At 41.0% G+C, this 27,702-nt stretch overlaps 1 protein-coding gene across 2 annotated transcripts in view; it reads right to left on the bottom strand.

Moving 5' to 3' along the window:
- Positions 1–27,702, bottom strand: part of smtnb (smoothelin b) — a 50,069-nt gene that overhangs the window by 15,859 nt on the left and 6,508 nt on the right. For both annotated transcript variants that reach the window (XM_030142838.1, XM_030142840.1), the window contains exons 2-9: positions 19,654–19,811; positions 17,722–17,800; positions 17,458–17,536; positions 16,445–16,506; positions 9,343–9,445; positions 3,920–4,617; positions 2,680–2,731; positions 1,153–1,779 (exon numbers count right to left, since the gene is read on the bottom strand). In XM_030142838.1, the coding sequence (XP_029998698.1) occupies positions 1,153–1,779; positions 2,680–2,731; positions 3,920–4,617; positions 9,343–9,445; positions 16,445–16,506; positions 17,458–17,536; positions 17,722–17,800; positions 19,654–19,811 (1,858 nt within the window). The remainder of the gene's footprint in view (positions 1–1,152; positions 1,780–2,679; positions 2,732–3,919; positions 4,618–9,342; positions 9,446–16,444; positions 16,507–17,457; positions 17,537–17,721; positions 17,801–19,653; positions 19,812–27,702) is intronic.

Below are 27,702 nucleotides of genomic sequence, written 5' to 3'. Positions count from 1 at the left end.
CGCTGGGAATGCTTGTACTATGCATATCTACTGAGGAGGTGTATCACTGTACAGGGACATTTTGTTTTTGAAAAACTAGCATTTCAACAGCACATGTTCTGTGAGTGCAGAAACATCCATAAACATTTTTCATGATTGACACATACTCACTTAAACTTTTTGGTAGTATTTCCATCACTTTGTTTTTACAATAATAAACAAATTAAATTGCTTATTGCCTCCAATTTTTATAACTATTTTGGACACGCAACAATGACTTTATCTGCTGTACAATGACAGTATATTCAATTCTTCACAACTGACTTATTCCTCTTCATAATATTTTTAAAGTATAAGCCTATAGACCATTTAAAGGGCTGCACCTTGCAAATTTCTTACTTAGAGTATTTATTGACACACCACAAGGCCAGTGGTGACCTGTGAAGTAGATTCTAAGGTCACATCAGGGAAACCAACCATTTGCTGAAGTACATTTTTATCTAAAATCTAATTATGGATGAATAGCATAATTATATTTGTGTTCATTTTAAGACAATGATATCTACAACATGGAACAAACAAAACATTGTACTGTTTATGTGCTGCTATAGAGTAACAGTATTACTATTCAGTCAGGCCTGACACAGCCAGTTGTTTCCTTTGTCCTGATCCACTCTGCTGGTGACCACTGACCTCTCCCCCTCCACTCTGCAGAAACATGCCCACTCTATAACAAATACTCTTCAGAGCAAACATGCCATTTCATATTCAGCCCTAACATTTATCCCCACTCATGCATGTGCATTACTTGGTGTACCCTATCCTCACAAAACCCCTCGTCATCATCCCACATGTGACCGATTGCTTGGTGCCGGTCTCCTCCCACAGCGACTGGGATTTCTTTGTGATCTGAGAGTTGATATTAAAATGGAAAGACATACAGTGGCTAAATTAAGATTCTTACTGCCCAAACACAGTGGGCAGCAGCTTTGCATACAATACAAGTCCTTTGGAAGTCAGCATAAAGAAGTTTGATCAACAAAATGAGGTGCACGTTGAAGTTAAAAGGGAAAGGAATACAGTAGGTCTTTAAAGTTGACTTGTAAATAATATAATAAATAGTTCTGCGTGGGTTGAGTACAGATTGAACTAGATGACTCCTGCTGTTCCTACCTGCTCTCTGTCCCATGGCGTTAGTGGTGAGGCGTGGCGTCATGGTGGTGATGGGTACGATGTTGCCCCTGGGGGATGATGTTGAGGATGTGGTGGTACGCCCATCCTTGATCTCAATGGTGAGGAAAGTCTTCATGTCCGGGTCTGCCTCTCCCTGGGTGACCTGCTGTCCAACTTCTCTCCCTGGGGTCCTGTCTTCCTTTGAGTTACTCGAGGCGTGCACATCCTTTTCAGCTGGATGTCTTGTCCCACCCAGGGAGTTCTGGGATTGGCCGACTGAAGACAGAGGTTTGCTGGTCACACCCCTTGGCTGATGTGTGGCCTGACTCTGGGATGTGCTTCCTGTGCTGGAGGAGGCGGCAGAGGTGTGAGATGTGGAGTCCACACGTGGCCTTGCTGGCTTGTCTCCAGATGTGCTGATGGATGCTGCTGTGTGTGTAAACAGCTCAGCAGCTCTGGACAGATTTGTCTGGCCACTGATGTTGGAAGAGGTCCCATTTCTCAGAGGACCATTCTTCAAAGCTGGGACATTTTGATTCTGACTGGTCTCTGTGAACTTACGCATCCGGTCACGTACAGAGTTGGTGCGATTGAACTGCTCCAAAATAGCATCTTTTTTCACAGGTGCTGTAAAGGTGAAATGTAAGAGATGAGTATAAAAATACCGAAAAAGCACAAGAGACAGATCCCTTCCACTATTCAGGCTGAATTTAGCTCATGTATAGTACCGTCTCCTCCTCCACCTCTAAACCCCTCTACAAATCCCATTCCTCTTCTCCTCGCTTTAGGTTTTGTTCCAGCCCCCTTATTTTTCTTGACCTAACCTCTCCTGTTTCATCATCTTTCAGTTACTATTTTTTGGACTTTTCAGGACATGTTTCTTCCCTTCATGGACTTTTTTTTTTTTTTTTGCTTTCTTTGAAGCTTAATGCTGTCAGATAATGTGTACAAAGCTCATGCTTTGGCACAGATGCTCAAAATGGAAAAAAAAACATTAGTGATTAAAGGCGAAGACTCTCAAGTCCTCCCGACAACGAAAAAAGATGTGCTACTCAGTAAGGAAATCACAGTTTATAGAATAGTAGCCTGAATGGAGTGCATCAATGAAGAGGACATTGAAAATCTCCCTGTGAGTGGAGAGATTACAGCTGCAACTTTTCATCATTTCTAGATGTGTTGGACAATAGTAAATGTAAAAATGGGAATCCCTCTTTGACAGTCAAAACCAGAATATCAAACATTGTTGCACAAGGGTTTAAAACAAAAACAGCAACATTTTTGAGAAGCTGAATTTAGCCTTAATAAGTGTCCTAAATAATAGAATTGCAGGCCACTTACATTGATCAGATACAGTGATTAATAGCTTATAAGGATCAAAAAGCCTTGTGCAAAGTCATTCTTATACAAATGCTGTTAAAATATATTGTGTTTTATTACTGAAGAGATTCTTTTATAGCGTTGTGAAAAGAAAATCCTCATATTTCATTATCTTATACCGAGTTCAATACAGTTATATTAATTTCTTACCAGAATCCTTTGTTTTGCCATAGGTGAGGGTCAGACCATTGTTTCCCATCATCTAAAAAAAAAAAAAAAAAAAAAATCATCAACAGCATTAGTGAAAGTAGCGAATGTTAAATATCAACATACTCTGAATTAAAAACCCCACAGCTGCCATACTGAACACAAATATGCACATTTACGAGGACCTATAATCAGCATTGAAGGCCATGGCGACACCTACACACAGACCTACACAAACTTAAATACAGAACCAGCCGATGGTGTTTTAATTATGTAACATTTGTGTTTGGACTGAAGTAGCGGGCCTCTGTTCTTTTTTTGGCAGCAGGACCATGATGGGCCCCAGAGTGTTTACATTACTCTCAGGAGACTGAGCATCAGCGTATATAGCAGGGAACAATAAAAGAAGTCCGAGGCCAGCCTTGAGTAAACACATTTAGAGGAATGACACAATGGCGTCATGGTGACCTAAGGCCCCTGAGATGGGAACTATTGGCTAACTGTTAACAGTAAATGCAGAGACAGTGTCCTCTCTGTACTGTGGGATGAGGAGAGACAGAACCTCTGGCCCGTTCCACTGTGTAACCCACTGTGACAGCAGGTGAGGCTGACGCTCTGCTGAGGTGAAGCAGACACACTCAGGTGCACGCTTTGTTTGTGTAGCTGAGTAACAGAAGTCAAACATGAGCTGAGCATGTCGTGTTTACAGATACCAGTGTGACCTGGTGTCACTGAAGAATGGACTGGCGGGGGTTTCTTGTCATGGTTAATGAGATGGAAAGAAAGAAATTGAGGGCTGTTAGACTCTAGGTGGACGCTGTGAAGAAGCTCAACACTCCACTCTAGTGGTGCAGTTAAAGTAAGTACAAAGGTCCAGCTTTTCAGCTGGTTTTAAGTGATTACACCTCTAAAATGCCTCCATCATCACCTTTCTAGTTTGAAGAGCAGTAAAGACAGGAAAAGAAAGGAAACGAAAAATTAATAGTGGTGCAGTGGGTTGATTCAATTAATAAGAACTGCCGACGGTTCAGAGATTTAACAGCTGCTTAACTTGGTAAAGATCTGGTGTCTGTAAAGGTCATAGTTTATGATCACAAAATTCTTATTAAATCATCAGGGATCCCTCATATCTCACATAGAAGCATTTCATTTGATTTCATTTGCTTTGTATCACCACATTTGTTTGTTAATCCTTTAATTTACCTCAATTTTCCAAATCCAACAGAAAGGTCGTCTACTCTACCTTTTGGTTCAGGAAGTCAGTTTTCCCCTTGGTGCTCCCGTTCAAGAGGCCATTTTTAGGATCTTTGCGAGACAGCACACCCCCATCAGGCTGGTCCTGGTTGGTGGAGTCCTGACTGGACTGAGCCGGGACACTGTCTGGAGCTTGGCTTCTGCTCTCGGTTTCTGAATCTGTGCTGTAAGCTGACCCACTGGTGGCTGCCTCTGGGCCTCTGTCCTCAGAAGACATACTTGCACTCTGATCAGATGTTACCGAGTCAGTCCGTTTCCTTGACAACATATCTATGCTGTCTGACATCCCAGAACCCAAGCGGGGTCTGGGACCAGCACCTGAATCAGAGACATCCGAGTCCACTCTCTTTCTGACATTGGACAAGGAGCTGACGCTTCGCTCTGATGCTCCGGAGTCCAGACGGCTGCGCTGGGACGAACCCTGACTCCTGTCTGAGGCTCCAGAGTCCAGTCTGGCTCTGAAGCTGGAGCCCAGACTCTTCTCTGAGGACACCGAATCCAGATTGGACCTGGAATGCACTGAGGTGACACTGTGGTCGGAGGCTGTGGAACCAGACCTCGGACGCTGGGACAGGACCAAATCGGGCTCTGGGGTCACGGCTTCTCTCTCAGGCTGGATCAGTAAAGGCCTGGAGGCGTCATCCTTCACCAGGTGATCTAGAACCAACACCATGCCTGAGTTGGAACCTGCAAGAGAAAAAAACAATTACTTCAGCAATGCAGTAGCTTGAAAATATTGTAATCAAACTATACTGCAATAGTTTTCTCCTTAAACTTATTTGTTATTTTTTCAGTAATAACAAATGTTCTGAGGGCTCAGAAGTTTACGTGTGATGAAGATGTTCTTTAGTCTGAAGCCCTTTTGAGAATTTTTTTTTTTTACTAAACACATAAAACATGCTTGTGCAAACAGATCTGGATTACAGCCAACGCACAGCAGCACAAAACAGCCTGCTTTTCCAGTATCCAAACACACATTCAGCACATACAGAGATTGAAGAGGACAGACATGCGCATTCTTCTTGACAATATGTGACAAAGGCAGTAATAAGGAAATATTACTAATCATATTCTTCAAAGACAATTGCTGGAACAGAACACATGAATAAAAGTTGTGTAACTACTGCTCCCTGATATGAACCCCCAATATTAATGGATATTAAGCCTAAAATATTGTATTCCTATTGATTCAGCTATAAAAAAGGAGTTGTTACAAATAAAATATGCGAGTAAAAGACACAGTAAGTAATGAAGTAAGAGGTTGAAATGATGGAAATTAAATACTTCCGCAGCCTTTGGGCCCCTGGAGAGGCCAGGCTAGAAAATATCAGGGATCACAGAGGAGGCACATGGAGACATGAGGGGATGTCGGCATTTCCTCCCGACTGGTTCAGTTCCTGACCGAGATTTGTGAGATTGTGTCAGTGGATGTGCGTAAAGATGAAGGAGGGGTCCCAGCTGAGGAGAGGGAGCATGTGGCACACCCTTAGGTGGTAAGCCACTACAATAAGTCCAGGAGGAAGTGGGGGTGAAAAAGGGACCTTGCCTCTGTCTTAGATCCTTCACTGCTCCTTCTCTCCACAGGAAACCACACTCCAAACATCACAGCAAAGCTCACATCCTCCCCATGTGATAGTCTGTGCTTTTAACACCTCGTCGCACTTTTCTTAATTGAATATCCAAGGTAGTCTGTGTACTGCAGATAAAGAAAACAGAGAACGTTTATCATGTTCTCTCATTACCTGTGTTTGCACCAACTCTGCAACCAAATGGGGTTCATCAAGTATGCATGTCTGTCATTTACAAACCAAATCAAACAGAGATTCCAGCCTGACTGGAGGCAGCCACAGTAATTGCTTTCAACATTCAACACAACTGGATCAAGAGTGAAAAACCACAACTTCATTTAAAGCAGCTGATCTTTGTTTCTACTCATTAGTGCATAACACACTGACAACATGATGCTCACAGCATTATGTAAAATCTACTTCATGGTGTGCTGCTGATTAAACATACCAGATGATTATATAATACAGTCTGAACAGAAAACGTGATTCACAAATGGGACAGTAAATGGGTACAATTCTCCAATGTGACACTTTGAATGAGCCACTGGATGGCAGAGCTTATATCTAATGAAGCACTCAACCCAAACTCAATTATTGCTCAACTGTAGTGAGAGCCAAAACACAAGGCTTCTTCTGGACTTGCATTATTGTCCATGTTTACGCCATTGGGAACCTGTCATGTCCATTGTGTGGCGATTTCTGGGAAAATCCCTACTGGTTCTGGATAATGAGAGGCCTGGTATTTTACTCTAAAATAGCTACAAAAGCTGCCTGCACTTGTGCACTCTGTTGCCAGTGAATATATAGAGAACAAACAAAGGACAGCCAAGGGTTTCTGCACCAAAGCAATGACCCAAGAAAGCTCATGTTTGTCAGTGCTATGATGGGGTCAACACATGGTTTTGTATTGCCTGCTGTTCAATGGTTTGTATTGGTTTAAGAGATGACAAACACACACACACACACACACTATATTTAATTCATTCTGTTCAAAGGGTAGTATAGGGCCCCTCTAGATGTGTCTACCTCATCCCTGAGACACCATTGTTCCACTATTATTATTACACGACAATATTCTGAATGTGACAGGTGGCATATAAACAGTATTTTCTGTTTGGATATTCTGAATTTGGCCTTTTTCCATTTTCAGACAAAGACATGTGGCATATGCTGATATTATTCCAGGTTTATGAGGATCTTTGGACATTCATTTGAGAAATGTTTACATTATGTTTTGCAACAGTTTATGGTTAGCTGGAGTAAAGACAGAGGTCCTTCCTGGTAGAGACAGATGGTTCACAGAAAAATCAACATTACTGGGCAGACTGAGAAACACATCTACTGTTAAACACTATTACAGAAGATACAAATAGGTTTTTGGATATGAGCATATATCAAAAAGCCAGCTTTTTTTCACAAGGTGTTTTACACAGTGGAAAATCTGTCACTAGTGGAAAACAAGGGGGGAAAAAAAAACATTTTTTTATTTTTTTAAATCAGGTGTAGATGACTTCATGTAAAAAGGATTACTGGAATATTAATTTTTTTTGTTCGCCATGTAAACAAATTAAGAATTTAGTTTGTTTCAGAACAAAGGCAACACTGGATTTTTAGTGCCTGTGAACATAATAACTGAAACATCTTAGCTTTTAATAAGGTGAGGATGCAAAATAATTATATGATATGCTCTAAAAACACACCAAAGCAACTGTTTGATGTCAACAATTCAGAAAACCCTTGTTATCAGTGACACCAGTGACCGATAAATAACTGTATTCTGTGTTTTGGATAAGTGTCCACATGTGGATTTGTGCTGGGAGCTGGTTATTTATTGATGATAGTAGCTAATGCAATGCCAGTGTTGAACACTGTTGCTGCAATAGAGGAACAGATGAGGCAAACTGAGGTATTTGAAGAATAGGAGGAAATGTCAGATATTTGGGTTTTCCTGGACATCTGACCCTCAACCTCTACACGCTGTTATCATGGATGTAGGTAACTAAAAAGGTCAGGGAAGGATGAGTATTTTAAGGTGTATTATAATCCTTTCACACATTGGAAATAAAAAAGAATTTTCTTCATTATTGTCACACACTGCATCATCTTCCTATCAGAGCACTTATACACATTACATAACAAATAATTTACTCTCCCATGATCCTCCTATATTTTTTTTTGTAGTTGGAAGAGTTCACAACAGAAATGTACAAAGCTACTGCACAGGGATCTCTAGAGCAGTGACTTCAATGCAGACCAGGGTCTTGTGTAAATTACACAAAATATGGATTGAGACTTCATAACATAAAAGCTAATGTGTTTGGTTCTGTGTGGCTTTGTGTGAAATCTAGATTAGTGTTAAACCTAAACTGAAACAAGACTTTCTTTTGGTGCCATGACATCCAGAGCACGTTCCACTGCAAGTCTGTGCTAACATTTAATTTCCTAAATCACAGTCTTTTTGGTTACAGTTTACCCCAGAATGCAGTTTGACTGGACACACAGTCATTGAGTTAAAGTTTGTAAATATAAGCCTTTTTTTGTCTGAGAGGAAGCTATGGATTTTTGTTATGTTCAAAGACCTGTCCAAGTTATTCTCTTATTTTCTGCTACTTTCACTCAGACAGCCACCCTTTCAGGCTCACCCTGCCCACACCATCCTTCTTCAACCATAAATGGCCGGTGTCTTTGTTCATCAGCGTCCACTTCTTAGCTTGGTGGTCTTTGTTGTTGACCTTATCCTAACCCTGGCTTAAATTGTAAGGTAGGGATAAATCAGGAACAGTGGGGAGTTTCTATGCCACATCAAGGCGGTCTTGGTTCTGTTCTGGTATCAGCTTTATTTAGCGGAGGTGTGGCTTCTGGGTTTCCCTCTGCTATTTCCCATAATCCAACACCAACACTAGGTCCATGAGAAGGACACACAGAGCCAAGTCCAAGGTTGGCCAGGCCACACAGAATGACAGTATTATGACTGTCAGGTCATCTTAAAAAATCCACAAACGATGCAAGTTTTGGTGAATTTGATGTGTTAAATTATGGGGATTATCCTGTTGTTTCTGCTTAAATAGAACGGTCATTTGCTGGTTTTAAAAATTTATGACTCATCTACTGTTTTCTTTTTTGTAGCAACATTTTACTGAAAGTTTTAACAGAAGAAAGACAGACTGGAAGCAATTTACTTAATCAGAGGCCTCAAAGGTTAAAAAAAAAAAAAAAAAAAAAAAAAAAAGACCATCACACTATCACTTAAAGCACTACAATGTGTTTGTTTGTCACTTTATAAGCTGTTGAGTGTTAGTTTTGAAAAAGTGACTCCAAAGCTTCAGTCATTCGAGTGAATGAAACACATTCATGGCCTCCTGAAGGCTCACATTCATACCACTTTATTAATGGTTGAACTAACAGAGTGGTTAATGAAATTACTTCACACTTAATAAGCCAAAGTCATTAAAACTAAAGCTGTGAGTGACTCCAAACAGTTAATAAAGTTTGATGAAAAACCTTAAAGAACCTGAACTACTGTGACCTTCTGACTGCCACCTTAGTAGAATGGCTCCTTTGACTGAGTATTTTAACAGGCAGTGCAGGAAATTGCATGAAGAAGGTTGCATGCAGTCACAGGTACATGCAACAGAGGTGGTCAGTGTTGGGCTGCAGCCGTTAGCACCTACCAGACTTGACATTTTGGTGACTGTTTACAGTGTACACAAGTATTTAGATCTCAACGGTCCAAAAGTGAGGCACAAATAGCTCTGATTTCATGATGAAGGTGGAAAAGTTGCTGTAATTGTGCAGATAAAGCACCGGGCAGCTCATGTGAAGACTGGTCTTAAGTGTTTCTCACCTATTTTCTGCAGCTCTCGTCCTTGTTGAGTCTGCTGGCTGCGCAATTCACGGATCTGAGATGTGATGCACTCTCGCTCACTCAGGCTGTCCCGCTCCGTCTCCTGTTTAAAAAAAAAAAAGAAACAAAACAAACACACGTCCTTAGGGTATTTCCACAGAGCTCAAACTACCCTTTTACTTTCACAGATCACAACATGTTAGTGCTCCTTTCTTGTGACAATACGTCTTAAATGCCAACCCATCCCACCAATCAAAAGCAGTGAAAACATCTACAGCCCTACTGTTTTCTGTTTGAGGTCAGCTGGTGATCAAAACAGCCTTTTCTGAGAGGTCAAGGTCAAACGCTCCTCAGACACTTGGCCAACATGTTATGCCAGCTGGAAAAGTAAAAAGGCTGTTTTATTTTCCATTGTATGGGCCCAAGAGAGTAACAAAACAATATGGGTGCTGACAGATCACATATACCCATTTCAGGAAAAACTCAAAGGCTATTTTAGAAGGAATGCCGTTAATATACATCATTTAAGAGATCTCATTCTGAATTTTGATGTGTGGGATAAAATGCAAAAGAGAGGTCACCAGATGAGACTTTACATCAGCTAAGAGACATAGATAAATAAAACTAGGAGACATAGAGGTGACGTGAAGTCCAGAGCTCGTTCATAGAATATACGACAACAGTTAAATTTATCGTCCACTTATGGAATAACAGATATGATCCAAGAGGGAAATGCTTGAAATTACCCTCTCTGCTCTTACTTTAATTGATTGTTTTCTGGCTACAGGAATTGAAGAGATGACATGGTCTAAAAACACTCTTTCTGAACTAAAGATACAGGGTGGGGAAGCAAAATTTACAATATTTTGAGGCAGGGATTGAAAGACAGTGTATGACCAACTAGTTTATTGAAAGTCATGAGAATTTATTTGCCACAAGAAAATTTACATAATAGAAAATGTTTTTATTCTATGTGTCCTCCTTCTTTCTCATTAACTGCCTTCACACGCTTCCTGAAACTTGCGCAAGTGTTCCTCAAATATTCGGGTGACAACTTCTCCCATTCTTCTTTAATAGTATCTTCCAGACTTTCTCGTAATAGTTTTGCTCATAGTCATTCTCTTCTTTACATTATAAACAGTCTTTATGGACACTCCAACTATTTTTGAAATCTCCTTTGGTGTGACGAGTGCATTCAGCAAATCACACACTCTTTGATGTTTGCTTTCCTGATTACTCATATGAGCAAAAGTTTCTGAAAAGGTATGGATAATAGTGTTAGGTATGATTATGACATCAATATATGTTTGGTTTCAAAACAATTGACGTAGTGCCTGCTGAGAAAAAAACTACTAAATGTTCATTGTAAATTTTGCTTCCCCACCCAGTACATGCTCTATAAGAATGGAGAAACACATTCACAACTAATACATTACATGAATCAAATAGGTCACATTTGAGCAAGAAAGGTCTCCATGAGAATAATCTCAATTTTGCGATTAAGGTATGATTCACACCTTTCACAATTTAATGAATTCAATATATAGCCATAACTTTATGTAGTTGAATATAAGTATTTCTTTTAGGTAATTTCCTCAGTATAATAAGATAAGATGTAAGAAGATGGTCATTATTTGCAATAATGAGCAGCTCCCTGTAGATTTTGCTACACATATTGTGTAATATTTCATTCATTATTTGTTTTTTGTAGTTGAGACTGTGCTGAGGGGGATTTCTACCTCCTGTACCGGAGAATTTCAATACACTTCTATAAATATATTGAGTGCATGGTTAAATAGTGTGTTAGATCTCTGCTTCGAGTTGCTCTTCTTCATTTACACTAAATCAACACCGCTCTCTAGTCGTAACCTGCAGTGTTAAAGTAAAGTGATAGCCCAGATGCGGAGGGTGAACTCTCTTAGCGGGGAAGCAGCAGCATAGTTCTGGCATATGGAGAGGAAACAGGGGAGGTGTGGAGGGGAGGATGATGGGGTATAGACGTGGATGCCGGCACTACTGTGGGCCCTTCGGTGCCTGACCTTGAACTGATCCACAGGAGAATCAGCTGCACAAATAACACTCCTCAAAGCACGTGTGCACACTCTCCTTAAATCACTCTCCCAGATATTCTTAATCCACAACACTCTGAGGACTTATAAACCCTTCTATTAAAAGGGCAAAAACTTGCGTGCATGGACTTTCAGGTGGTGCACGTCATTCTTTAGCTCATATGAAAAGTTGAATTTTGGCGCATGCATAATCTCCTGAAAGGTGTTTTACAAGAGACATCTGGGTTAAGAGAGCACAAAAAAATTGGGTGCGTCCTAAAAATACACAAGATGAGACCTTACTTACTGAAAATACAATTATAGATCTAGGGTGTACCATTATATCTACAAGCCTCTGAAAACACATTCACAATCTTTCAAGCAAGCAACGAAAGCACGCACACTCAACTACACAATCACACGCCACAATCAGTTTTCCTAAGTGTAAACAATGTTATCGTAAACATGAGGCTGGCACAGTTGTCAGCTGTAGCAGTGGGAAACTCTTAGAATCGTATCCTTGTGTCTTAAAAGGCTTTTAATCAGTCCAGCGTTTGACGAGAGCTGACAGAGAGCGGCTGCAAGTTAATGGGGTGACCGAACACGAAGTCTGCTTGAATTTAAAGCTAAGTGTGAGGCAGAGGTAAGAAAGACTTTCTGCTCTGTTGACTGTGACCTTCCCCTCCCTTCCCACCTTGAGCAGATTACAGAGCAGAGAAAATGTAATCAGACACTGTTGCAGCTGAAAGCAGTGCAAACAGGAAAGGTGAATCTGTGAAGTCAGACTCAAAAACAACAAAAGATTAAAGATGTTCATAGAGATTAACTAAATGATGCACACAATAATCTGTATTTCTAAAGAAGAAGAAACCTTGACACTCCAGGTCATCCAGTGTCACTTTTTCCAGCTTCCACTTTTTCCATATAGTGCTTTTCTTAATGGCAGCTACAGATTTTGTGTCTTCTGAGCTCTTTTTTTCACTTTCCAAATCAGCAGTGACAGACTGGGACAGCATAATGGAAATCTGCTATTCAGTGGAATGCTCCTTTAAAGGGTCATTACAGTATCTAATGAGTTTGGAGTACACCGACTAATAGAAAACAATCTTTTTCCACATCACAAAAGGCTGAAGGCACCAAAGTGTAATAATGCGAGAGGTCACACACAAAGACCACTCTTCTCTGAGCGGAGTTACTCAATCAAAGAGTCACAGGGGGAGATAATTGTGTTTGAGCCATAAACACAATTAGAGACAACAAGTCTTTCCTCACCCTCTACTCCTCCTGCCTCCACCAACAGTCAGACAGACAGCCATCATTTCACAGCTCCCACTAAACCACAGGGAACATATTTCTCACAGACACTGAGGCAGAGGAAAGAAAAGAAGATAAAGTGGAACTGGAGACGTAGACCAGAGCCGAGGACCTTCTGCCAGCCACCACGCTGTCATTAGCGGCTTCCTTCTGGCCCCGGCAGCCGAGACCTGACAGAGTGGAACCAACACTGACACCGTCCCACACTCAGAGTGCCTCTCCTGTAGTGGTTGGCGACCTCAAACACAGATCTTCCCATCTGGCTTCAGGAGTCTGTTTGTGTCTGACTATAATTGCAAAAGCTCCTACCCATAAACACAAAAACAGCAAGTGTCCTCTCTTGTGACCACAGCAAGGCGTGGGCCATCTGGACTCCTCTGAACCCTTAACGCCACAAAAAAAAACAAAACAAAAAAAAAAACAATGAGGCTGGTACTGAGCCAGTGCTGAGGCGCACACCTCCTTCACCAACCAGTTCAGACAGCTGAGATCAGCTAAGGATTAATACACTGACTTTCAATACTCCAATTTTCCATGAATGTTAAATCCATCACTTTGCTGGTGAGGTCAGACCACTTTAGGGTCTTCTATGCCTCCACGTGAAACCTGGCGGCTCGTTTTCCATTACTGCAGGCTCAAGAACCACACACTCGGCCAAACTCCAGTAACTGAAATACAGTAGCTGGAATGAAGTAGCAATCATCTCCGCATCACATACACACACAGCCGGGAGTGATGGAGCCCACAAAAACTCAGCCTCATTCCCATTTTACTTACTGCACATCATCACATGCCAATCTAAGCTTAGTTTCTGCCACTTTTTTTTTTTTTGTTCGGGCACACTCTATGCATTTCTACAATAGGCTTCCCCAATCTGGATGTGTCCAAACCCTCTGTATTGCGAAGTAGCCTGGTTTTAGACAGTTAAGCTCCTCTTCCCTCAAGTCTCTTCTTGCAACATATTTATGATGAGATCAGAGAATAAACAAAACCTCTCACGTAACAGCCTACCTGAGCTCTCCAAACACACCCTGACAGCATGCAAACCAGGATCCTCAGACACAACACACAGGGTTAAATCAGCAGACACAATCAAATACAACTCTATGATTTCTTTACAGTTAATTTTTTACTAATATTATCATTCCTGCATCTTGAATAACACATTTTCACCCCATCCTAATGAAGTTAACATCTACATCCTCAGATGTTACTGTGAGCTGAAGCCATTATAGATACCTTATCTCAGCAATAAACCATTAAGTACACAATCCTGTGAGGCAGGTACATCCCATTCTTCAGTAACCCAGAAACAAACCACAGACAGATGAGGGAAAGGGTCTTTAAGTGCAAAAAGAGAGAAGATAGCCAGAGAGGAAAGTGTGGCCCATGACCCTCAACAGGAGGAAAAATCAAAGTGGCATTTACCTTCTCTTCACTGGACTGACTGACGGACTGCCTCCCTCTCTCTCACTCTCAGCAGTCACCCTCTTGGAGTCAGGACGTCCGCTACTCTGACGCTCTGCTCCCTCAGCCACATCACACACACACAAACATGTGCAACACCACATACACACATTATACCAACAGGCCACTCCCTTGACTTCCCCTCCCTCCCATTCTGTCTCCACAGGGATATGACCCCCACCACACACACACACACACACACACACACACACACACACACACACACACACACTTTCCTTGCAGGTTAAAGGGTTGCCTGGTTGACACATTAACTTTTGACACACTCTGCCATTGTTTTGACCTCTTTTTTTTTTTTTTTTTTTACTACTGCAGAACTATAGATACAATGAAATGAAAAAAATGATCAGACATCTGACTTCATTGGGCTTCTTTAGAGCCTTTTTCCTACTGACATTTCTTTTTGTTTCACACATATAATTAAAGTTTTTTATAAGCTGTTTCAGTATGGTTTCTCCTAAAAGAGCAAAAGGAAACTTTTACTGTACGTCAGCTCTCCTTGCATGTTAACCCAGGCCATTAAAAACAGTCATTAACTTCTAATGCATGCTGGATTCTGTTAAATTATAGATCAACAGCTACATTAATCTGCTAATTAAACTCCCTATATTTTCCAGGTGACGTTTTTCTTATGCAGAGAGCAAAGTATCACATTTTCTTCAGTCTGTGTTTATTTCATGATGCTGGTAGTGTACACATGTTGCCTGTGTGTGTTTGGCTGCTGTGCAGGCCTATCTGAGACCTCCATCTGCTACAGGACAATTGCACTCAGCTCAAAGAGATCCGCTGCTGTGATGTGACTGGAAGGAGCCCTGCTGCTGCTGGCTGATGTTGTTTTTGGCTGCGTCCCCATTCCAGCGCAGACTAGACTGCTGAGGCACAGCTGGTGGGCTGTCTGTCTGTCCATACACCCCCTCCCCTTCTCTCCCCAGTTAGCCCTGCCTCCAGCCCCCTCATCTATTACACCACCTGTGGCTCTCAAATCCACCGCTGTACCACTCAGCTGTCTTAAAGGAAGTGAGGTAAAGAGGCCTGAATGGCCAAGCATCCTGTGACGCCAACATGCTATCATCGCTTCCTATCTAAGGAGAATACCCATACACAGACAAAGGAATGTGTACAACCAACACACAAGCTGCTGAACTGATCTTAAAAGCCTTCCATTTCTGCATCTTTATATCAGTGTTGCAAAAAATTTTAAGCATAAACCACAAGAAATGATAATGCAGCTGAGTGCATTTTCCTCTAAATATTATGGACATTTCTCAATCTTGACTCAAAAGGCTTATTTACAACCACCTACACTGACCACATACAGTAAGAATCAAATGTTTTTCTCCACAGAAATCTCATGAACTGGGAACAGACCGTTCATCAAAAAGCCCTGATCAAACACAGCTGATAAGATAACATCTGGCCCCTGGCAGTCTCGCTAAAACTGTTAAGCTTTATGTCTTCACATCATGTCTGCCTCAACAAGCATATAATTCAGTTTGTAAGCCAGTCAAGATAAAAGTTTAGCTCCTCTGAAAACAGACTCCTGCTGGTTTCCACTAGAGGGCCAGTCAGCTGGGAGTCTGGAGCGCTACAGAGAGAGGTAGTCAAGGGTCATAAAGAAGCAAAAACTCCAACAAAATACTTGATCAAACCAAATGAAATGCAATTATCACTCTTTAAATGCTTCAAATCACCCTCTCTTACATGTATACTCACTGTAGGCAGTTAATTTCAGTGTGTGGCTGCATGAAAGTGTGACAGCTTGCACATATAGGAGAGAATTAAAAGACAGTGGCTGACTGGGAGACTGTCCCTGTCAAAAAACATTTACAGCATTCACACTAAACACCAGGCTTGAGTACATTTTATCTCTCTTCTCGTACTTGGCCAAACCTGAATGAGTATGTAAAAAAACAAAACACATTCCTTGGTCAAGGCATGTATGTATATGTGTGTGTGTGTGTGTGCGTGCGTGTGTGTGTGGTGCAGCCACATTTATGACACAGTGTGTGACTCAAATTCACAATGCTTGTTGTTGTTTTCTGCATTCTTCATTGTGGCAGCAGAGAAACCTCAGTGGTCACTGTTGCCATGTGAACAAACTAAGAACCCACAAATTGGTCTGCACTCACTTCAGTTGTGCAATAGAGGCTGACATTAACAAGCATTAGCTTTAGACAGTTTCCCCATTGGTTTTAATGATCTCATTTACGCACCTTTGAATGACACCGATTGCTCTATTAAGTCAAATTACTCACCCCTGTTCCCATACTGCTCTGGAGATCCACAGTCTCAGGAACTTTAACCTTCTCTACAGTCCCTAAAAAGACACAAAATTCAGTAATAATTAGACAATAATCACAATAAAGTATGTGACAAATACTTCTTTACACACCTTCTCCATCTAAAAACTTTTTTTCCTTAAAAGGAGGAAAGAAGAGGAGAATTGAAATCAAGATTATAATTTAGAAGAGTCACTGTGTCCGTGCATCATAGTGATACAGAATGATGAGGGGCCTCACACAGACCAGACAGCGCTAAGGAATGACAGGAATCCACTATCTGATCCATGATCGTAGGTAGATCTGCCTCAGCGTCTACAGCGACAACACACGCAGGCCTTCTACGAGTAACTTATGATTTATATGCAGTATCATATTTAATTTAATCTCAACTGCAGTGGTGTGTAAGGATTTGTCACCTATAATTTTAGCGCCCCCATCAGACCAAACAGTGTTACAATTTGGTGCAAAAATAAATTTCATATGAATAGAATGTCTGAAAAGGACTCTCATATCTTCTTAAAATGTGTATATTTGTGATTATAAGTGGTTATTATTAAAGATGTGTGAGAAGTTTTCTGTTAACTATTAAATCACAACATAATTTAGACTTTATCTTGTTTTTTTAGCTACAATCATCATCAAATAATAAAAATAATCAAACAAACTGTATAATCCTCACAGGCTTTGACAAGTGGTAGCTTATAAGATATATTGATCTTATAGGTACTGAAAAGACTATACAACATTTTTACATTCATATATCTAAAAATTGTCTAGCCCAATGTGTGGTTTACACATTTACATTTTATCAAAGTGCTACTGACATTGTTCAAATTAAGATGAGTGATTGTATGTAAAGAAAAGGCAAAAGGTTAGGATTATTTTCCTATGCAATGTAAATTTTGTTTTCCATCAGTAAGATCATACTGTTTCTTTTATTCAAATGAAATGTCTTCCTCCTTTGTCCGTTTTGTAGCTTGACTCACCTTGCACCTGTTCGTCTCTGATTTGTCGAATGGCAGCTCTGATCATCTTCCTCTCCTCATACTCGCTGGCAGCACGGAGCTATGAGTCATCACACATATAAGGTCATAGCACTCATGACATGAAAGAGTATACAACTGTTATTAAATTTAATAATTCACATAATAATTGCACTTCTTAGCTCTTGTGTGCTTGTACTTTGCTACTGTAAACCTGGAATTTCCCCTTGTTGGACTAATAAAGGCATATCTTATCTTAATACTCACCATTTTCGTGAGCTCGTCAATGTCTTTGATGACTTTCAGTTTCTGTGACAGAAGATCTAAAGTTTCACTAGACTCTGACCTGAGAGAGAAAGACACACATTTATTAAAGTTACATAAGATGAAAAAAGTACTTTGCTTGACACTAATTTGAGGCCTATTTAGTCAACTTAAAAAGGCATCAGAGGACAGATGCAAAGAAAACGCTATGTTCTTGGCTAGGAGGACACTCAGAGGAAATACTCCCAAATCAAGCATGGAAAAAGTGATACTGTGGCATAACAGATTTGACAGCAATGACACATAGAGTCTGAAAACGTCTGTTCTCATCCTCCCTTATTTCAGACTCGTATATCTCCATTTCACTACTGCTTTGGTTTCCATTACTCATATCCTCGCTTCCCTCCAGTCTTTGGTCTTAAAGGATGTGTGGCACGTTGGAGTGGAATATTTCACATTCTTTCACTGAGCGGCATGGGATAATGTAACTTTCAGGCAGATTGTGAGTATGTGTGTGTTAAAGGTGCAAATACACATGTGTTTCTTAACGTTGCATGCACGTGCATGCATTTGCTTCAATAAGTATGCTTTCTCCAGCAGCTTCAGTGAGGCACCTCCTTTGTTTTTGTAACCCAAGTCATCTGAGAGGAGCAGCGAATGGAAATGATTAGACCACTGGCCACTGGTCTTAATAGGATTCACCAACGGGGAGAGAGAAAGAGTACAGGCACAGAGTTTAATATTTGCTGGGCATAATGCATGTAATTTATTAACACCTGAAAGATGACTCCATTCTTCCTGGTTAAAGAACTCATACAGTATTTCCATATATGATATAAAACTTCACGAAAATAAAGCCCTGAGTTCCAATTTTTTTGTAATTTTACTGTCACCATTTCCTGAGTGTCCTCTCAGCCAAGAACATAGCGTTTTCTTTGCATATATTTGAGATGCAGATCAGTTGACAGCAGCAATTTATCTAAACTACAAACTACAGCCTGCTAAATAGATCTGATTAATTATTTTTTAAAAACCTGCATGATTGCATTGGTTCCAGTTTATACAGTACCTAAACTCCCTTAGATAACTCAAATGTAATAAAGCCAAAATAAATTTTTATGTGTGCTTTTAATATTTAAAGGAATCATCATTTTAAGTTGTGTAGTATTATAATCGCTTTTAGTCAAACTAAGATCAGAGATTAGATGTATGAGATTTAGGGGTCATAATAAACATATAATGGAAACTTTTTGTCCTTCTTCTGTTTATATTATATAACACGTGACATCGAGCATTAAGGGGCATTATTGTCACCTGGATCAGAGTTCATATGACCTTAATCTAAAACCTAGAATGGAAAATAAAACGTCAGCTTTAATGATGGACTCTTGATTTTAGAGGCGACCGAGTGGGAGGAGAGAAGGGAATTCGATTTTCTGCCATTTGCAACTTCAGGGGATGCCAATAAATACAACACACTGAACCTTTAAAGCTCTGAAAGAAAAGAATCAGCACACATTTACAATAACAGCAGATGATCCTTTAAAAATCCTGATAATAAAAACTGTTTGTCCCGTTTCTTGCCATATTAGAGCTCAGCTAAAAGGAGAAAAATCATCATCTCAGAATGTCACTGAATAACAGGAGCCACAAAAAAGTCTGTATAAAAAGTACTTCTTATGACTGAAATGCTCAAAAGAATTGATAGCAGTAATTGTAAAATGTGCGTTCATAATGGAAAATTTAAAGCTGTTGCAGTTCTGTCCCCTATGACCTCCTGACAATGTTTTCCAGACTTTCCTCTTCCCACTTGAGAGTTGAGGAATGCTTCATCTGGACCACTGAGTGTTTTCTCAGCATCACCTGGACTGGTGCAGTTTGTCATTAGGGCAGGTCTGTGTGTGTCTTTATGTGCATGTGTGTGTGTGGTCCCACCTGTGCTGGTTCTCCTTGTCCTCCTGCTGCTTCAGTCGTGTGGGTCGAAACCTCTTGCTGGCTAGAGCAGCTTCCATATCCTCAATCTCTCTCCTCCTCAGCTCCCGGATGGCTGAACGGATGAGGCGTCTCTCATCTAGGTCCATAGTTCCATCCAGCTGCAAATATGGCAGAAACACACAAAAAGAGGAGTAAATATAGGAGTAAATAAACAAGTGCAAACACAGGACACCCCGCAGTTTGACATTTGGCTTGCAAAAACTAGTAACTTGTCACTTTTGTATTTGCATCTGTGTGTGAATACACCACAGCAGAATAGTAACATGGCAAGAAAGAGCAAAGTATTTACATAAGAATGAATTCCTAAAGGGCTGCAAGCCTGTTGTCAGTGTAAGTACAGGGTGGTGAATAAGCAGAAAAGCTGCACTCCTAGGTCAAACTCAACGACTTCCTTCAGTCACTGTGTCATGTTCTCTGTAATTAACCCTGCCAAACACAGAATACAGCTCTAGTTTACAAGAAAAAGCAGACTTTCAGTCACTTTGTCCAAACAAACACACAGCAGTCAGATCAGAGAGACGGAGAATGCAAACTGTTCTATAATCCTACTTCAAGACAGCCCCATTTGCGACTTCTCTGTATTTGCAGCTTAAGGACACATGAGATGTCCTGATGACTGTGATGGACTAAACAGCTCTGGCTTAGTTTTAGTGTCATGTAGGGAATCAGTGGGTCAGCAGGGCAGAAGGACAGCTTACAGATTGGTGATGACAGGTGATTCTACTTCACTAATGTGTAAAGATGGACCACCTGAGCAAAGAGCAGAGGATGGGAAATAGACACATAAACAGCTGGTGCTCTGTCTCCTGTTCTGTGAGAAAAAACAACTGTGCCAAGCTCTGAGGGTCAACCTGTCATGCAGGTGTCTTCTTCTCTGGAAGGATTTCAAATGTAGAAGAACAAAAGCTAAGATTCAGGAGGTCTGCTGACGGAGGTTCCACTTGAAACACTCATTGGTCTGAGTGACTATTAGTTAAAGGTTTATTTTTTCAAGCAAAAGAAGTGTAATTAAGGTGTACACGTGTGTGAGTTTGTGTATGAATGCAAGCCTGCAGACAGACACACACCGCCTCAACGGGCCACAGGCTTTCATGTTAGCGACAGCTGGAAGCATGGGAGGGTAGAGGGAGCCCTCTCCTGTCACATGAGAGACAGATCTCTCTTTGGTCTTCAGCAGGAACCTGTCAACACATGCAGAAATGAGCAGCTCCTGCTCCTCTGGCAGAACGCACTGATACACCTCACAGTTGCACACACAGAGGGACTCCTGCTGCACCCGTCAAAACCTGCAGAGCCCAAACTGGGACCATTTTATGGGAACTGGATTCAGCTGAAAGAAGCTGGATATGGTTGTTAAGCTTAGACTTACACCCTGATGAGTTAAAAGGGGGGTTCATGCACCCCTCCTGCTACGCCTGGAGGAGGAAGAGGGGGGTCTCATAAGAGATGAAGAGGGCCAGTGGTTTTGAGGTTTCAATGTGGTTTGACAAAATATGCAGTTTCAGTTGCACGAGCTCAGAGGGGCTCTCCTATATACTGTAATTTGTGGAAATTTAAAGTGCTGAGCTGACTAAAAAAATCGGGTAAGCAGAGAGAAAAGGCAGGAAAAAGGATATGTGAAAGGAGAAGAGGGGAGGTGAAAGAATAAAGTGGTTAACAGATGGATAGGAGGACAAGGAGACACAGTCAAAGAGAGAAAAATGAAAGACAAACTGGTCTGGTATGCCTAAAAATGGCCAGATGAGAGCTGGGTGGGAAAGAGCCCGGCCTCACACAGGTCATTCCTCACATTCCTGCTGACTCACAAGGAAAGAGATGGCTGTGAATTTCTCCCATCAGGAACTAGGTTTGGGTCCAGCCCAGCTGAGAGGTGATACAACAGCCGAGAGTGAGAGTAGTGGGTTTTTCATTATGCAGCAGGAAAACAATGAGGAAATAGGATGACGGCGGCTCATTTCTACCACTGGTCAAAGTCTGAATCACACAAACATGAACAAACCAAACATTCGAGGGAGCTGTCTGTTACCACACTGTCACACTTATTACTAAACCTATGTCATACTGTGATTCAGCCAATATACTGCCACGTTTTGGGACAGACTGATTTATTTGTTCATTACTGGGATGCAACAGAATAGCCTGAAGTGAAAAACAGTAACTTACACTCAGCATTTTAAATCACCTGTTATTGCCCAAGGAACTCCACAAGTTCATTTAAGTATGAATCATACACCACCTGAAGAAAAAAACAAGCATAAATCTCCTGCTTTATGAAGATGCATAGACATGGCAACTCATTAAAGCAATCTTTCCAAACAGAGTTAAAATTTTATGTTAATAAGAAATAAAAACAGTCTTTACATTCCCATCAGCAAGTTGACTTTTACCTGTTCTAACAGTAACACTAGTTCAAGCCATATGTTGTTTACAAGACTTTTTGAATGGACCAACCAGAGAAGAGATTGGTTCATAGGTGCAACACAGTAAATGTAATTGGACAGAGCTTCTGGAACAAGGCCGGCATCTATAACTGTCTTTTCCTTTACGTATTTGAAGCAACAGAGGGAAAAAAATGACCAATAAATTTCCTGCACAGAAGGGCAAAGAGTGTGCGTCACCCCAACAAATAAAACACACCTTTAACTTGGGCTTCTGCCAAAGAAAACAGAATGACCGTTAAAGAACCAGAGACGGAAACACACACTTGTGTAGACACAGTCCATTTGACAACGCTTTCAGCAGACAGTGGACTTTACAGAGGGTGATCTGTGTCGAAGGGAGTGAGGACGGAAAGAACAGGGAAAGAATGGGGAAAAAAATGTCAGTCTAGTTGCACAGTGACAGGGCCTCACGTGAATGACCTTCCCAAAAGGCAATTTCCAACCCAGACCACAGACCTCTGGGTAACCAACTGTCACTGTGAGTACAACAACACTGTGACCCACTGAGCAGCCGTTACAGCCAGACAGAAAGCTTTTCATGCAGCATGCCACACGCTGCTAACAGACATATGACTCACAAATCACACCTAAAAAACACGCACGTACAGTATACGGCTTACTGAAAAAGACGTAGTCATCAAGATGTCACATTGAGCTGTCAGCACCTTTAATGATGCCTGGATCTGGTCATGTTACAGTCTGGGCTGCTGTATTAGCTGAAAACTCGTCACTGGCTCTCAGGAAGCTGTCGTCACACCTGTCGGCCTTGGCGCATACACCTGACTTGGCCGGTGAAATACAATGTTAGGAAACAGGAAGGTGATGTCTGACAGAATGAGGTTGAAGAGAGAAGAGACAATCCCATAGAATCACTGCTGGAATGATCACAGATTGAGTGAGATGCAGTCAATTTTAACACCAAACAAACTTCCTCACTAATGCAAACCGGATAATGACGCCCTTATTTGGCGAGAATGACTTCATAGTGAACAGTGGAATATTAAAAAAAATTGTTCATAATGTTTTACAAGCAGGCCTGCTACAGCTTGTGCTGTATGTTGGTCCTTTTGAGTCACTTCCTGCTCAGCCGCAGTTTTCAATGGAGTAAAAACCTCAAACCTATCCCAAGATATCCAACTAAAGCAGCTCAATCAATCACAGCCAATTAGAGAGCGTTCATGGTTTACCAGTAATCCCATCCAGCTGGTGACACACTCCTAAGGACGGCAGCAACTTCTGAACTCGTCTCCTACACGGTTGACATTAAACTGGTTTCAGTAGGATTTTAAGTTCATGGGGTTGGTTTCATTTCTTACGCCAGATGTGGAAATGGACTAAAAAGTGGTAAAACATGGATGGAATTCAAGGTTGTTCAGGTAGTCAAAATAGTCTGAGCTGCTATTTTGTGGGTCTGTGCACGCTTTAACAACTACCTGTGGTTGCAGCATTGAAACAGGATTATGTTTAACCTGTGGAAGTGAAAAGAGACAGACCACTCTGCTAAATTACTGTGCAAATACAAAGCAAATGGTGTACAAGTTCAGATATGTTTAAATTATACCCCATATACTCTGCTCCTTTCATTACTACAACCACTACATTTATACACAGGAATACATGGCATTTCAAAGGAAGTGGGAAAATGATGATTACCTTTAAGCATTTTTAGCGACTAAAATGTTTATTCGAATACATTTTTTGTCTTTTCTGAGTCACTTTCTGGGTTGAACTATACATTAGGTCACAGACTTGATGTGTGTCTTGGTTTTGTCTGTTTTACAAAGGTCAGGTCAAACTTCATGGCCTGCTGTGTCCAAGACACTTACCAGGTTTAATACTCTTCACATGAACCCACCCAGCTCTGCTTGGAATCCCAATGACCCCCCAGGCCAATTCCTGACCTTTTCACTCCCAGTGGGTATGCATTTGCTCATTGCATTTTTTGTTTTACTACTTAATGCTTTCTGTTTATGAACTGCATCGACCAAGTTCTCTATATGTACATTGTGTGTCTGTTGAATGAGTTGAGGTACTGAAATGAACACTAACAATAATATTTTGAACCATGTAACAGATCGGATCAGTGCTTGTGTCAAACCCTAAAGTGAATTTGCCCTTATAAGGACACAGGACACTCCTTATAGCTGAGCTGAAGTGGCTTACCAGCCGCCACTGAGGGAGCCACTGGTACAGACGTAAATAAACAATCAACAAAGACTGAAACACTGGGAAATTTCAAGAGTATCTTCATCACCTTTGAATCTGTTTATAGTTTTGCCATGTGAGTCAGGTGTAAGCCTATATAAATAATTTCTCAATGCCCCAGGAAACAATGCATGCATACAGATGGAAAGTACACACCACACCCACAGAAAAATGGGAATATAATCAGGCTACATGACAGCCCTGCAAGGCATGAACGTCTTGGTTTCTTAGCAGAGGTAGTTTCAGTCACCTCTCCGCTGAAAAATTAACAAAGAACTGAACCAGATTCAAAGTTAAAACTCATTGTGCTACAGTGCACACTGAGCTTTCATTGTCTAGGGTGAAGACAAAGAGGGAGTACCTGTGAAATATACAAGTGAGGGAGTGAGGAAGGATACATGTGGCAACGTGCTCATTGAGAGTGCAGCTACACGTGTGGGGAAGCTTAACCTTTAGTATAACTGGATGGTAGGACAGAGGCCGAGAGCAGACCTGGGAAAACAGAGTTCCCCTTTACACTCCAAAGAGCAGGCATAAAGAAGGGACGCATAGAGGAATGCATGTGGGTCAGAGGGGGGTATGGGGCATCAACAACATCCTGTAGGACGTAATGATGCACTGAAGACAGATCTGAACTCACACATGTTGCACATTTTACAGGCTCAATGAAGGCTTACAGTGCGTGGTCTTTCATTAGTGCAGTGAATGCCACATGCTGAAGGATTAATCAGCGCACACTTGTTTGTGCACATGGTCAATACTCTCATCTGAACTGTGAAATATTGACCTTTCAGCTGGGTGCAAAACCACAAAGTAATTTTTTAACTTTGGTAGAACAGCTGCACATCAGACATGAAAACCATTCCTCTACTTTCATCTTCTGGGGTAGACTGATTGCCTCTGTGGGATGTTTTAGCCAGGAAATATGGCCTAAAATGTTTACCTTTTCAGTCGATATCCAATTATCACAATAAATGTCAAGTCACTAGTTCTTTCAAGTTAAAAGGCTTTTATGGCTTGAAAGAAAGCTGAAGAAACCAGATGGGTATGTGTTGTCTTAAAGTCTTATTTATAGTCAAGACAGGAGAAATAACTGCCAAACAGCAGAATATTTCATAAATCTAAAGTACAAGAGAAAAGAAAAAGATTCCATGATTATCAGGATGATTATTGTTTTCCCCTTTCACCCTATTTGAGCTCCACACACTTTTTATGTCTCTGTCTCTGAGTAGAGTTGCATGTCAGGTCACAAAAAGGGATCCAGGTCAGTCAGAGTCAGAGGATCGTGTCCCACATTTATCAAAGGGTTTCATATAAGCCCGCTGAACCAGACTTTACGTGTCTCTGCTCCTGTACAGAGTCCCTCAATATGCATCCAAGTAAATCATGCAGACAGACATCACTTCTAACTCTAATTTGCTTGAAAAACTTTGCTTGTTGGCTTTTCACTCTGAATTTATGAGCTGTTTACTGAACCTGTCATGTCACTGCCTAAGCTCTGCTCCACTTCACATTTAGTGATCTGTCCACAGCTTGTTCCATGTCAGCTCATAAACAGAGACATAATAATCTACGAGATCTTAACAGGAACAACTTCATAAATCAGAATATAATAAAGACCACATTTTGGGTATTTTATTTTTTTCCAGTGAGCAGATCCAGGTCACCTCTATGGCGTGATGAAGCTTCTCCAAATCTGGGACATCACTGGTCAAGGTCTGCGTGACCAGAGTTCTTGGTGTATAGAGAGTTGAGCTGGGAGGTGAGAGAGAGAGTGATGTCCCACAGGAGGAAACAGAAGAGGGGCTAAAGCACAAACAATCTACTGTAACAGATCCTCCAAGGCCCGCCATACTGACTCCTCAAACCCACAGTAACTATAACAACAGGGGTGAGAGCTGCACACTGAAGAACAAACAAAGCCAAAGAAAATTGAACAGATCAGCTGTGTATATCTCAAGAATGCCACAACTCAAGCTAGAAAGACAAACATCAACATCCGCTGGACAATTTTGGGTGGATCTCAGGAAATGCTTCTTCCTCAGGGATTCAGTACAGAAAATATCGGAGTGCCTGAACATCTCTGTCTGCTTTTCTGCTGATGTTTCTCTCACTTACTGAAAAGCACAATCCTTCCCCAAGATGAAAATATTTATCTTTTTTGACTTCAGTGTGTGAGTTGCCAGAGAAGCTGATGTATATCTGGTCTTATAGAGTGCTGCATGCTGTTTCCTGTGGGCTATTTTCTTCTATAAACACAGCCACACCTTACTATTCCAATAAAGAAAAAAAAAAGGTACCAGATCCTTGCTGTGGTGTGTCTGGACTAGGCAATGGGGCCAAGCTAATCAAAGCTTCAAATACACATCTCTACAGCATTTTAGCAGAAGCAAAAGTCCTTATCTGGTCTTTCCTTAAAAGTAACACAGCTTTCTCATAACCAAGAACAGACCATTATGCAGCCAACACTTATAAAGTCCAGTGTGTCCTCGGTTGCACCACACCTGGAAAGCAGAGTTAATATCAGCTCTGAGTGCATCATGAAAACAAAACCTGAAAATGCCGTAAGTATCAAACTCCAACTGGGTTTTCACAGGCTGTCACTCTGAGCGACACGTGGTGGTGCTGAAAGAGATGGATGGTAAAACCTTCAAATCTCTTATCCAGACCTTTTCCATTTGGCAGAAAGACGATCCAGACAGATGGAGTTCAGTCACACAAAGTTTCTGCTCGATCACTTTCCACACACAGACACAAAAAACCAGAGCAGGTTTGACACCAGAGTCCATCTCACATGATGCTCACAAACATAAGAGATGGATTTTCATTCTAGTTCTTTTGTATCACAGTTAAAAGTTTCCTCACTACCACACTGAATATTCCACAGATGAAAAGAATAGGCAGCAATATACATGATTTACACAATGAAAGCCATACTAAGAATGTAATAATGTACTTTAAACCCCTTAAATGCCACTTCTGTTAGTGTCAAACTGTCACATCAGTCATTATTGTTTTAATTATGCTGTTTTAAGATGGCAAAACAATGTCTGGTATTGTCTTTAATCTTGAAATACTGCTTCTCATATTCATGCCAGCTTAAAGTAGATGGCATCTTAAAATGACAAAAGACAAAGTATACTCAAATTCAACTTTTACCCTCAGTCACAGAGTAAATATTTGATAAATACGTCTGAATTTGTGTTACACCATGCAACATTCCCTCAGAGTTACTATCCAAAGTAGCAATCTATTAAAGGCCATGTTCTAAAAATAGATTTGATGGAGTTTCTATGATCATCTCAAAAGTCTCGGTCTTCTTTTCTCATCGGTCCAAGGCCAA

Source organism: Sphaeramia orbicularis, chromosome 9, assembly GCF_902148855.1.
Source record: "Sphaeramia orbicularis chromosome 9, fSphaOr1.1, whole genome shotgun sequence".
Lineage (NCBI taxonomy): Eukaryota > Metazoa > Chordata > Actinopteri > Kurtiformes > Apogonidae > Sphaeramia > Sphaeramia orbicularis.
This window is presented reverse-complemented; position numbering and strand designations above follow the sequence as displayed.